The sequence below is a fragment of the Neodiprion pinetum genome, chromosome 3 (genome assembly GCF_021155775.2).
Source record: "Neodiprion pinetum isolate iyNeoPine1 chromosome 3, iyNeoPine1.2, whole genome shotgun sequence".
Taxonomy (NCBI): Eukaryota; Metazoa; Arthropoda; class Insecta; order Hymenoptera; family Diprionidae; genus Neodiprion; species Neodiprion pinetum.
In genome coordinates this window covers 20,555,096-20,568,672 of record NC_060234.1, presented here as the reverse complement: position 1 = coordinate 20,568,672, position 13,577 = coordinate 20,555,096, and the positions used below count along the sequence as shown (strand labels likewise).

Here is a 13,577-nt window from a genome sequence, read left to right as displayed (position 1 = left end):
CGGTGTTTCTTTCTCCCGCTTCACTACCTTCTGATTGTACCATTTCACGTAAGTCACGTTATACTCGTTAGATCACGGATCGTGCGTGATATTAAAATTTGTTAAAATCTCACCTTAGGCAAACTTTCGTTGCTATTCGTTCGGTCTCCGCATTCACCCCAACAACAGTCTTTAATATCCGGCAAATGGGATTGTCCGGGTTCCGGAAAATCGTTGCCAGTATAAATGTGTAATCCGGGTTGATTCGAATAGACTTCCATGAATCTCCCCGAGCCAGGATGCAATAATCTAGTGATAATATCAGATATGATATTCGTGTGGACGTTGACCAATATCATTTCTAAAACCCTTTTTATTTGCCAAGTTTTTGGCTAATGATCATCGATACTCTTTGGGTACACTTTAAATTTGTTTGTGCTATTATTCATTACAATTTTACTGTTTTATGTCTAAATAGTTCATCTCTGAAGAAACTGCGAAACCAGTTCAATTTTGCAAGAAAGCTTAAAGGTGCGAACAAAATAATATTCGAAATTCGAGAGAAAGTATGTTCGAAAACTTCCGATCAATAAATATAAGGAAAACTGAGTAAGTATCCATGAAGGCGCGTTTTCTGATCATATCTGTTAAGTTTTTTTTCTTACAGAGTCTCGATTCCCAGAATTTTACGAAAACTCCCTAAGTAAATCGAAGTGTCGTGTACCATCCATTTTAATGGCGGAAAGAGAAGTGGCTTCGTATACCTAGCGTGAAATCGGTAGCACCAACAGCTCGGAGCGTTGACGCAGAGGTTGTGATCGTAACCACCCCCGGGTACCTGGCGGAGTCTTTGCTTGGTGAGCTGGGTTGGAAACCGTAGATCGTAGATCGTCGAATCCACCGATCGAATGGCACCGGTTGGTATTTTGTCCCTGACATCCATGAACGTCCATCTCCCGGCGTTCACGGTCACGACATGGTTCCTCAGCTCACTCGCTCCGGTGCCCTGCATGGGGTTCGAATGCGGTGAGGTTGTCACGCGTATTACTGGTACACGCCTCACGGTTCTGTACGGGCACTTTGTAAACTCACGTGACCAGCAAGATTGAAGAGGCAGCGGGTGGTGATGTTCACTGGTGTCGGCTCCGTCGAACTCGCCCGGATATTTACGTGGAGCTGATTCTCGTCCGTCCAGGCGAACTTTACCTGCGTAAGCATTTTGCCTCGCCAGCCTTCGACGTTCGCGTAGCTCAGATTGCTCATTACCTAACGAGTTCCGGAATATCGGTTTAATTCTTTCAGTCACATTTCATCTGGTCAAACGTTACACCACGTTGTATGCGCTGTTATGAATTCAATATACTGGGGTACGCCACTTGGCAACAGAAGCTGCACCATTAAAAGACAGTCGCATTTCACTATAAAGTCTCGCTTTATTGTCTTTTATTATGATGTATCGATTGACGTATCATAAAATGAAAGTAAAAACTTACACGGCTTAAAATGCGGATGATTTGCGTGTGACAAAATAAAAGTAAGCGCTTATGCGGAATTTTCTACGACTTGATCTTCGTACTTTCAATCGAATAAAATGTGGTTTACTAAGGTACCAGTTTCTCGGACCTACATTGAATTATTGGATGCCAATGCGGGGAGAGGATTTTGAAAGTAACATGTCGCCTGTGGACTGGCAACTCGTCTTTCATAAGAATTGCAGGTTGGGTTGCCTGTTTGTAGGCGACTTTTAAGATTCGTAGTTAACTTCACGAAAATTCCTAATCACTGATCGAATACTTTTTTTCTGTAACCAATATCTCCGACATACTCTCAGGTATCATGATGTCTGATTTTTTTTTGGATTTTTCAGAGAATGTTAAAGCAACTTTGTCAAGTTTTGGAAGAGTGATTAAGAACCGAAGGAGCATGCAATAATTCGAATGCAATAATTTTAGGTATATTCAAACCTTATTCAATAATATCAATATCACTAACCACCTGTTTGCCAACTATGCAAGACTCCCAATTGACATCGTCGAAAGCACGAACGTCTCCCTTGGTGTAATTGTCGATCGACCGATATCCACAAGCGTTGGTATTGACGACATTAATATCCGATGATACATGATTGGTCAGGCACCCGATGATATTGCCAAAGTACCTGTTCTTCAAGTATCCTGTTGTTATCGTTAATCAGCAATCACTCGCCATAATCGTATCGACAAAAGTATAGTATTTCAATTCAGTCACCCTAGCAAATTGTGATCTATTGTAATTAATTAGTTATTTGTGACATTTTAGTCCGTGTCGATGATTTTTCGCGATAAACTAGTATAACCGCTCTTTTATAATACATATAGTGTTGGGACCTGAGAAAATACGCGAGAACAACGTAGGAAGAAGCGCTGAAATTCAGATCGATGCCTCGTCGTTTGACTACTGCAACTTAAAATTTTTTTTTTTAAAGAAAATGTAAACACTTGAAGCAATTTGAGTTTGATGTCTTTATTATTTACAGTTTTAAGAGTGTATTAGAATTTTTTCATTGGAATTAATAACAAAATGGCAGCATGGCGCACAAAGTAGCGAAAGACTTCGAACTCGAGGGCTTTTGCGATGGCGCATATCGTGACATCACTGCCCAAGCTTGTATAACAGATAGAAAAACTTTTTGAGTTGAAAACACCTTTTCGGATTCGAGCTCGTAGCTCAAATGTAACGATTATGTGTTAATTACGTCCCAGCCGTAATGAACGTAACATCCCTCACGGAAAAATACCCTCAATTTTGGTGTAAATTCGTACCCTCAACTCATAGATAATGCTAAATCCCCGTAAGAAAAAAGTTGAGGGTACGAATTTACACCCAAGTCGAGGGTTTTTTCCGTGAGGAATACGAATAAAAAAAATTCATTTTTTGACCGAAGATTGTTTAAAAAATGTATATAAAAAAATTTCGTGATTGCTATTCAAAAATGTAGCCACGAGCTCGAATCGATAAACAAGTTTTAAAGATTGTGTCAACCTTTCAAAACGATTGGAAAAAAATTGACCGAGGAGTTTGCGCCACCGGATTAAAAACGTGGTCGTTCGCTACTGTAATGTGCCAGGCCACCAGTTTTTTAAAAATTTCAATTAAAAAAATTTCCAATGTTGTTGAAACTATAAATCATGGAGCCCTCAAACGCAAATTGCTCTAAGTGTTTTCATTTTTCTTAAAAGAATCTCTTAAAAATAGGTATGATTTTCGACCGTCCAGGCTGCCCCCCCCCCCCCCCCCCCCCCCCCCCCCCCAATAAACTGATGTGCTGAAACATTGATTAGAATCGGTGAAACTGGGAAGAACGATCATGAGTATCAAAGAATCGATGGCTAAGCGAATACGAGATTTCTCCTGACTCCGGCCGTAACTTTTCAGCGACTCATAGCAACTGATTTGGACTGAGCGCAATTATTTTTTCTCAAAAATAAAAAAAACATCGATGTAGCGTCTGAATGCATTGATTCTAACATATTACAAAATCTGCGAAATTCTACGGAAAACGAAGTAGTTAGCCTTCTTTTTTCTGCCGCAAACGGATAAAAAATACGACGGAATTTTTCCGTTGATTGGTTACATTATTTGACTCGCTGATGATAGCGGCCTTGGATAGCGCGCAATCGATTTCTCCTACAAAAATACGTCAATTTACAATCCAAATAAATTGAGTCTAGCATTTTTCAAAATGAAAAATTTTTTTAAAACGACCTCCTAAAATAATGACTTCAGAATTTCAAATTCAAAAATTTATTTAATTTTAGGGTGAATATTATAGGAAAATTTAGCATAACTTGGAGCATTTCACAGAAAATGAGAACTCCGCAGGGTTTTCAGAAAAATCTAGATACGTTCACAAATACAGTGACGACGGGGAATGTACCTTCTATGGTATCGTACCCAAGGACGACGTCCCCAAATATTCCTTTATCATTTGGCACTTTTACGGACTGTAGGGCCGCACCCCAGGTAATCAATCGAACCGAAGAATTCCCCTTGTTTGTCATGGTATACCTAAAAATCGCATTACACCGGTATATATTATATATAGGTTGGATTGATAACCGAACGAATGTGATCGAATGTTCTCAGATTTCGATCGACCTACCGTCGGACAATTTCGTAACAGTCACGATTTACCGCGCCGTTATCAGAACTCCGCACAAAACCGAAGCCATCCTCCTTTATGAATATATTTTCAGTGGACATTTCACTGATGTATTTTATTAGTATTGTAAATGTATTATTACATTGGATTTTAAGTGTGTTTCAGAAACTTGTTAATTTAAACGAATATTATAACATCGAAACGACTTTCTTTTACATTATTTCATGCTGTGACATTCCCTCATGCAATAACGAGAATTTTGAAATCACAGAGTTATGCATGTCGCCAAAACGTCATTTCTTTACTGTGGCGATAGCGAGATTCCGAATGAGTCGAATGCGATTTCGATTAACACTTGTTTTTGTTAGGACCACGTCACGAGAACATACCACATACCTTTTGAAAAATGTAGTTTCTATTTTATTTTACGATTGCGTCCATATACTACAATAGAATGTGTCATAGGTGTGATAAATATTGTTTTTGGAAGGAAAACTACGTTCCTGCAAAGTAGCAGAATTGGTTCCGATCGTTTCAATCAGATCTCTGGAGTAATACAAACATTTGTCAAACGACCAAATAACGACATTCATAATACTAAAGGTCATAATTCAATTCAACTCTTATGCAAGATTGTTGACACAAAATTGATATATTTAGGTACCATGGATGGGAAAAAGTCATGTAACAGCAGTGTGGCAACTTACACGCTCAGGTATAATTTTATACAATCATGTATAGAATTATGTCTATTCTTAAATTATGTTGAGTAAAAACTTCTTCAGTTATGGAAAATTCCTCATTACACTCTGTGCGTAGCGCTTTCGGAATATTCCTCGTCAGTACTCCTTAATAAACCCATCGCGACACTCGCAATTTCAGACCTTTTTTTATTCATCGAAACATCTCTCAACTTCTTAATTATACAAGTATTTCTTACTCTCTTCGCTTTTCGGTATGCCAACACATCACAGTAAAGTATCAACAACGCCTGATCAATCAGGTGTGATTGCCTCAGTTTGAAGAGCAGCAGCAATAGTTGTACTAACGTTATCAACATTCTCAATAGTCCCATTTTTCGCATTTACTTTCTTATCTCTATCAGTCTCATTGCGATGATCATCCTTCTTTCTCGTCTCCGTGCTGCTCTTCTTTCTTCTATCTCTCTCTCCTTCTTTCTTCTTCTTTCCCCCGCCATCCTTCGGCTGACTATCAATGTCCTTAGACCAAGAACAGCTCCTGCGGTTCGGTGTTCTTGGAAGCGACCACGAACTGCTGCGAGATTTATGTTTGGGCGAAACACTACGAGACTTTGCCCGAGTAATCATAACTCGCGATCCAGATCTCCTTCTGCGTTTTCGTCTGCTGGAATTTGTTCTAGAGTTACTTCTCGACCTGTTCAATTTTCGCGACCGTGATCTCGACCTTGACCTTGACCTCGACCTAGTCCGTGAATTTGACCTTGAGCGTCGCGAGCCTGACCTTGCCCTCGCCCCGCCTCTTCGCCTCGAACGAGATCTACTTTTACTCCTGGTTCTGCTCCTGGCTCGTCCCCTGCTCCTGCTCCTAGTTCTACTTTTACTTCTGCTTCTACTTCTCGTCCGACTTCTGCTCCTGCTCCTGCTCCTGTTTCTACTTCGACTACGACTCCGCCTCCTGCTCCTTGACCGCGATCTGGAGTAGGATCTAGTCCTGGATCTCCTACGACTCTGTGATCTCGACCTGGAGTCGCGTTCCCAATCGCTCTCTAAATCCAAATCGTGGTAGTCCTGCCCTGTCAGCTTCGCAAAGTATTTGTAGTACTGATCGTTGTAGACGTGAGGGTTGAACGGACGCGGCTGACGGAAATGGCCGCGCCACGGGGTGAAACCCCTGCCTCTTCCACGCAGAAAACGTCCTCTTGGTGGTCCTCTCGGTATTCCCCGCATCATTGGCGAGAAAAATAACGGTGATGTGGCCCCGTTCCAGTACCAGGCTGGATCGAAGCTTGGGTACATCACTGGATACGTACCTGCAGTATCAACTGAAAGCGGGCCTGCATACATTAAAAGAGCACGGTTTGATCACATTTGGAAATATATGTTATATTTCCGAATCATGACAGAATTAGGTTTTGAAAATTTCCTGAACTTCTTTCTTCGACATATCGAATTTAACTACAATTTTTCAATATTTTTAAAAATATTGGAATTGAACAGTTTATCAATAAAACTTAAAAGGTCGCAAGGATTAGTAAATAACAAGTTTAGGTATTAAGCATGTATATTTTTGTTGATCTAATGATTACTATTGATGAGTACCGATAATAGTTGAGAAATTTAGAGATCGTATTGTGCTCCGTATTGTCCAATATTTCCAATAACAACTGCAAGTATGTACTTAAACTTCCCTAACATTTTTATATTTTTCAGGTTTTTCTGAAAAGTGGCTACCCTGTCTTAACAAAAAAATTGTAATAAAATATTTCACGTAAGTTTGACCAATACCTGAGGAGGATGATGGAAGGGCGATGCCGCTAGTAAGCACGCTCTTTACCTTCGTTGCTCCGTCATCCGAGTAATCCGAATCTTCGTCCGTCGCAGATTTTTTGTCCTTCTTTTGTTTTTTCTGCAAATGTTAAGGTTAATACTAGGTTCAGAAATGTCGAGAAATTTTTGTTTACCTATTTCGCATGAATAATGAGAAAATTGTTTCTAATGCAAACCTTTTTCTTTTTGTCCTTCTTAATCTTTTTCTTTTTAGATTTCTTATTCTTTTGATCTTTTTTTTTATCCTCATCACATTCCGAGTTTTCTGACGTTTTTTGCTGGCCCAACTTTTCTGATTTTTTGACATCCTTTTTAGACTCTGTATCAGTTTTCTTGATCTCAATTTCCTTCTGCTCAACTCTCACCTAATAATATCAAATACTATAATTACATTTAAATTGACATTGCTGAGTGCAATTTGGAGCATGCCTCAAAATTGTCATACAATAAAAACAACAGTACCATTACCTTAAGTCTATCAAACAATTCGTCAAGCAATCGTATGCTCTCCAACTGCCTCTGAGCCTTTATCAGTTTCCGTTCCTCTCTGGCAATTTTCATGGATACCTTGTCCTCTTCTTGTTTTCGAATAATGGTCAAAGCTTTTCGCTTACGCTTTTCTTCTCTTTTCTGACGTCTAAGCTGCTTCGCGTTACTGTTCGCTTCTTCTTGCTTTCTATATCGCGCATGAAAAATAACGTGGATTCTTAATATATGTTCATTTCAGAATTGATAATCTAGCCATGGTTGCTACTCACCTCTGTTCTGCTTTGCGTGATTCAATCGCTTCTTGCTTCTTACGCAGTTTTTCCGCAGCCATGCTGTCCTGTGCAGTCAGTCGCTTTCTTTCAAACTCCCGATGTGCTACGCTTGAGTCGTTCATGTGTTTTGTTTTGTCAAAATCAGCCTGGACAAAATTTTATCGAATAAACAAGCCAAGAACGTGATGTTGCTGTATCCTATCTCACCTTTGCAACGATGTTTCAACAACCCTAATTATGTTAGCTCTGTCCCAAGTAATGCAGTTCTTGATGAATATTCGAATGCAAGATCTATCATCAGTTTCGATTTAGAATTATTCCCAAAACTATATTCTTACTTACTAACGATCTGAAATTCCCTGCTAACTAAAATACCGCCTTTGAAACGAATGAAGGAATAAACAAACCAATAGGCTTGGTATGTACCTTAATTGTGGCCGTAAGGTACTTGAGTGGCTCCTTCTTCAACAGTTTCATCCCTCGGAGGGCGTCCATAGCATTGACAAAGTCCATATACTCAGCGTACTGAATATAAGCATCAAAGAAAAGCCCATCGCCGAAACTAAATTTTTGTATATTTGTGCCAAGCCTCATTCTTGATCTATATGGATCTGCAGCTGGAACATCGACCCTCCGAAGGGGTCCCCATTTGCGGAATATTTTGGAGACCAGTGACTCGCTGGGGATTTCAGCCCCCTCCTCACAGAACCACTTGACTGGCAAGCCAGTAATATGAATGGTGTCAGGTCTTTCGCCCGGTTTTAATTCGTTCATGTGTTTGGCATCCCTGAAGTAAGAGTCCCACGAATGCCGGGTCGGAAACTCGTCCTTGGCCTCTGCAGCCCGGACTTTGAGGATATTTGGGAATCCGGCTAGGTTTAAACGCTGGGAATCTAGCCTGGCGAGAACCTGCTGAAGTCTGCATTTGTCTTCCAGATCGCCCTCCAGTCTCACGAATTCCAATGTACTTTTCGTTACTTTCAGTGATGAGAATTGGTCGGGACGAACCAGGACACGTATCTTCTCCATTACCTCCCATGTTGATATTGTTTTGCCTGTTTATATTTCATACCAATGCGCTGTAAGACCTGCCGATTCTAGAGAGATTATTTGTATGAGGCTAGAAATTTATCTCTTCTACGGACAAAATTAGATGAGCCGAAAAGCTTTAACCATTTTAGCGCATCAAGTTATCACTACAGAATAAACAGCAACACTGTCCAACATTAATTGATCGTTTTTCAGCATCACACAACCAGGTCAACTGTCAGATTTAGGTATTTCAATGCTGAGTACTTCTCTTCCGTTAACAGATACTTTGAATCATGTTACATTTTTTGAAAAGATTGAATTCGGATGAGACAAAAAATATTACACCTGAAATGTCAACCGATTAAATTTGATGAAAAGCCCTAATAATAGTCATGGAATTGAATCATAACCAATGCAGGAATTTTGTATCCAGCATAGAAACATCTGTACAAGAAAGTTGGAGCAATATTGCAATGTAGAATTCAGTTATAGGATGTTGTATATGTATCCAAGTATCGTTTTTCTTCTCACTTTGCAATGTAACACCATCATTTCACTCTCTAGGTAAAGAAATACCAATACTGCCAATACATGTATGAAATATCATGCGATTCAACAGAATTGAGACAAAAAAAAATGGATCGAATAATATTCAACGTTGTTGTATTTGATAACTGTAAAAGATCCCCGACTATTATCGACATCAGCGTTACGCGGCAGCTCGGTTGATATTTTACCTGGTATCTTCAGTTGAGGTAGATTAACAGATACATTAATTTTGGCAATTGGTTTCAAATACAGGCCTCGCGGCGCATATAACGGAACGACGTCGCTCAGGTCCCTGCAGCTCCGAAACCCGTTGACAACCTCTCCGCTGCGGGTTTCCCTAGCCGTCTTTTCGTCCATCTCTAACCTAGTTTCTAACCTAACAGTGAAAAATCAAGTGGACGATTCGCGGACAATTGATATTCAGGATTGGCGAGAGAGCCAAGTTTTAGACAACGTTAAACCAGAAGTTAAAATTACTAAACCGAAATAATTCATACGATTAAATAATCCTAATGAAACGGGAACTGCCAGCGGAGAGGTTGTTGTTGGGTGTTGGAGTTGCGCGGCATCTCGTATCGTAATCGTTCTACGTTTTTTTCAAGTGCTACTCCAGGTATCAACGTAATATCTTCAGGCTGATGATTAACTGTCCGGATCTTCCTCTGTCGATCAACCGTTTTATTTCTTCTCACAACTATTTGTATAAATATAGTACTTTTTCAACCTGCTTCAACTAGTATGACTAGTATGGACTTGTATTCACCCCACCACTACCCCACGTTACGCAGCCTGTTATTTGCCCAGACTGGCCGTAGATGCTGCAGTCATTAGTCACGGAGTAAGAGGGAAGGAGACCAATCTCAATGCTGCAAAACCTGCGTTGATTTTTAGGTCTCTATAGTAGTACGGTATTCTGCCACTCGCAGTGCTGATGCACAACATGTCAACGACTAACAGAGCGGCGTAGGGAAGGGGGGTTTGTTTAACATCCATTCAAATGTTCGACCGCAAAAGTTTGTGCGCATTTGCACATGGCAAATGATTTTGCCAATATTGTTTTTTCTATAAATTAACTGCACACACCACGTATTACAAACGTCAGGAATTAATTAACATGGTTGATTTGAGATCAGTCTTCTTCCCTCTTACTCCCTGATCAACTCCATACAGATCACTGATCTCTATATCACACAGAGATCAGTGATACAAATGCACATTCGTCAAGGACACCTACCGAATCTAGTGGAAAACTGCATCGATATTAAACTTCCGATCTATCGATGTGATCGAAGAACTTATTACTTTTAAAGCACTTATTATACTGATGTGATAGATATTTGAATGGAAACTAAAATTCCAAGACCGTTTAGAAATTAACCAAAAATTACTATTGATCTGTTGCCCAGATGTCTATCCGATTATAGCCTAAAATATAACAATCACAGGTGCTAGAGTTTTGTTGTAATGAATTTATTATTCGGCATTTTAAGACCGGTTCATAGTTATCCGACAATTTGCAAAAGATTCAAAATTTGGAAACGTTTTCTAATCAAAGATGAATGAGATATTTCAAAATAACTAATTGAGAGAAAACCTCGTTAAAATTGCATATCTATAAAGTTAATTCTGGGGACACTTTTAACTCTATATCTACGGGGTTGAAATATTAGATTTGCGAGAAGATTCTTACGAATTTAGTGTTTTGGAATTCAACCCTCATAATTTGAAGGCTTTGCACTAAGAGTTCTTGTAATGAAAATTCGAAATCATACAAAACGAATGCTTAAAATTAACAGAAATACAACATCAGATTTAAAATGCTCGGGATTTTTTATTATACATTTTGTATGATATGACAATACTGATAAAATATGATTAAACTATTAGAAATCACGAAATTAATACACACATACAAATTATTACTATATCTCGTACCTTAAGGTACGTATTTCATAACTAGTTCAATTCAAATGTACATAATGCTCTTATTTATTAGACTTATATAATTACAATATACTGGACAAATTATCGAATTTCGTGAAATGGTGAAAGGAACACCGATATATTGATACTGCCTACTGAGCGGCATTATCAACACCCTTCATTTACAACGTACAGCCGCAAACACAGTTTTAGAAAGAATCATCGTCAGTCCTTTTCTTGAAAAATCAATGACAGTTATCAATAATCGCGTGTACGTGACACTAATACTGTAAACATTAAGTACGCCAGTATTTCGTTACAGTAGATATAATAAAATACACGATATATATATAAATAACGAATCCGATTTCATCGTCCTTTGATGCGCCAATTGGTCGATTTTTAGCGTTAAATGGATACACTAATCCTCAATTAAAGTACGATATATTAGGGTCAAAACTGGCCCCCGATGCCGACTGAGGATTAAGGTTGAAATAAATATGAGTCAAGGAAACCTGGCTTAACTAGTTGCCGGAGGTGCGTTCACAGCTTCCGTTGTCGTACTGACGCTGTCGTTAACTGGCTGTTCCTGTAGTTCTAGCCATGGCAATCGTTTCTGGAGCTCCAGTCTAGGGCATACATCGTGATTTGTTAACTTCTTTTACTAGTTATTCGTAAGTAACAAATGAAATTAAGGAATGCATTAAATGTGAAACTTATGAACAGAAGTTTTAGAATGAAAAAAATCTTGAGCAGGTACCTTGACATGCAACTGTTAGCAAACGAATAAGACAACATTCCTGTACAGATTTTTTTCAATTTCGAAGGTTAAAGTAACTCCAATTTTCATGCAGATGAATAACTTACTAATCAACAGAGATAAACTATCAATTTATAGTTTCTACTTGATGAGAAAATGCCTCTCTGAATACTATCAAATATCTGTTGGTAGAACATTTATCTACGTACAAAGTGAAGCCTAATTAGTTACTCTTATAGGCCAAGCCATATACGTTTGGTGTCCCAAAAAAAAAATTGCGATATGATCTCTTAGAAGTTGCTTTGATATTCAGTGAATTGGATTCAAAACTTGGCGTGCTTTGTTGCTATTATTTTTTTTTTTTCTTTCATGTCTTAATAAAATAGTGGTATTATTTGTGATTTGATGAGTTTTTATAGTTACACCTTTTAAATGGGTGCCAGATAATTTTATACTCATTGTCAATTTGGCGCATTTTCAAGCAAATCTCGCCTGGTTTAACAATTTTGACTCACCTGTATCTAGGATGGCTTATGGCGTAAACATAGGGGTCAAGACAAGCAACAAATTTGCAGGCACATGCAGGAAGCATTGTTACTCCAGGTGTTAACAATGTTCTGTTGCCGAATGCTCCAATTAACGCAGTTACACCATAAGGTGTCCAGGCAGCGACGAAAAGGAAGCAGATTGTTATTGCAGCCTATGCGACAAAGAATTTTGTTCACATTAATGAGTATCTAGAAACTAATCACAGTTGGACATACCTCGATTCGAAATCAAATAATGAAATTGTAAATGAACAAAATACATTGATAATATTATATTGTTCAGGGCACCTTTGCGATGCGAACTTCAGCGCTTTGAGCATTGGTATTTGTGTTGCTCCTTAGACTGTCAACATTCATCTTCTTGGCCTGTTCGCGTAACGCTTTTTCGTGATTTACCACATGGCTAACGATTTGACTGTAGTAGTAGATTATGAGAGACATTGGAATTGCATATGAGAACGTGAAAATCGTTGCGACAAAGTAACGTATTTCGTTGGTGTCGGTGAGGTAATCGAAACTACAGCTGGTCAGGAAACCTTCGGGAACAAATCTTCCCCATACGCCCATTAGAGGCATTAATGCCCAGGGTAAAACGTAGAGCCATATCACTGCTATGAAGAGCATCACTTGTCCACGTGACAGTTTTCCATCCAATGGATGAGCTATGGTGCTATTTTTGTAAGAAAAAATATCGTACAGATTAGAAACATACAACAGGCATCTACACAAGATTCAGGCAGTAAAACTATTCAATTCAATTTATTGCGTTACCTATATCTGTCGTAAGCAATTGCAGCATTAGTCATGGATGCTCCAATGCCTGATAAGGAACCAATGAAGCCAAATATTTGGCAGCCTAGATTGCCCAAAGCAAATCCGGTGTTGAACGAATTGTAAATGAAAATAGGAGTCTTCAGCATCATGAAAAAGTCGCACAACGCCAGGTTCACTACAAACATGTTCGATGGGGTCCTCAGTGACTTGGCCCTATAAAAAAATGACCAAAAACATTTTACCTCTTGACATTAGTTGAGGGGGCAAAATGGTACAATTACTTACGAACAGAAGATCCATATCACCAGGCCATTGCCGAGGAGAGCGACGAAGGTGAACAAGATATAGAGGAGAGCCAGCAGGTAGTGAAGGGAGGGGTTTGGCTCTGGGTAGACCAGCCAGTGCTCAGGTATGTGTATCAGCTCTTCAGGAGGTACGTTCCATCCAAGCAGGCGTGGTGGTCCTGCTGGAAGGATCCGTGCTTCCCAGTGAATGCTGATGTTCGACATGTTAGCCTACTGGCAGCCAGCCCCTCACCTTATCTGCGATAGCTCATGCTGGCACCTTTTATATCATGTATTG

At 39.3% G+C, this 13,577-nt stretch overlaps 2 protein-coding genes across 10 annotated transcripts; both read right to left on the bottom strand.

Moving 5' to 3' along the window:
* Window positions 1-4,990: 4,990 nt before the first annotated feature.
* On the bottom strand, window positions 4,991-10,108 carry LOC124215558 (A-kinase anchor protein 17A). Of its 9 annotated transcripts, none has more exons than XM_046619088.2 (8): window positions 9,488-10,108; window positions 9,179-9,366; window positions 7,836-8,464; window positions 7,407-7,555; window positions 7,111-7,324; window positions 6,825-7,013; window positions 6,607-6,727; window positions 4,991-6,155 (listed from the first exon to the last, which is right to left on the bottom strand). In XM_046619088.2, exons 2-8 carry the CDS (start codon window positions 9,345-9,347, stop codon window positions 5,116-5,118), a joined length of 2,511 nt encoding a protein of 836 aa, XP_046475044.1. In that variant the 5' UTR covers window positions 9,348-9,366; window positions 9,488-10,108; the 3' UTR covers window positions 4,991-5,115. The 9 variants fall into 9 exon arrangements, with proteins under 9 accessions (XP_046475044.1, XP_046475048.1, XP_046475047.1 ...); XM_046619092.2 differs by having other exon boundaries at window positions 7,836-8,506; window positions 8,973-9,282; window positions 9,488-9,867; XM_046619091.2 differs by having other exon boundaries at window positions 7,836-8,506; window positions 9,179-9,282; window positions 9,488-9,867.
* Window positions 10,109-10,801: 693 nt separating this feature from the next.
* On the bottom strand, window positions 10,802-13,574 carry Uvop (opsin, ultraviolet-sensitive). The gene is made up of 5 exons (XM_046619100.2): window positions 13,281-13,574; window positions 12,993-13,208; window positions 12,510-12,891; window positions 12,189-12,373; window positions 10,802-11,542 (listed from the first exon to the last, which is right to left on the bottom strand). Exons 1-5 carry the CDS (start codon window positions 13,502-13,504, stop codon window positions 11,434-11,436), a joined length of 1,116 nt encoding a protein of 371 aa, XP_046475056.1. The 5' UTR covers window positions 13,505-13,574; the 3' UTR covers window positions 10,802-11,433.
* Between the last annotated feature and the right edge of the window lie 3 nt (window positions 13,575-13,577).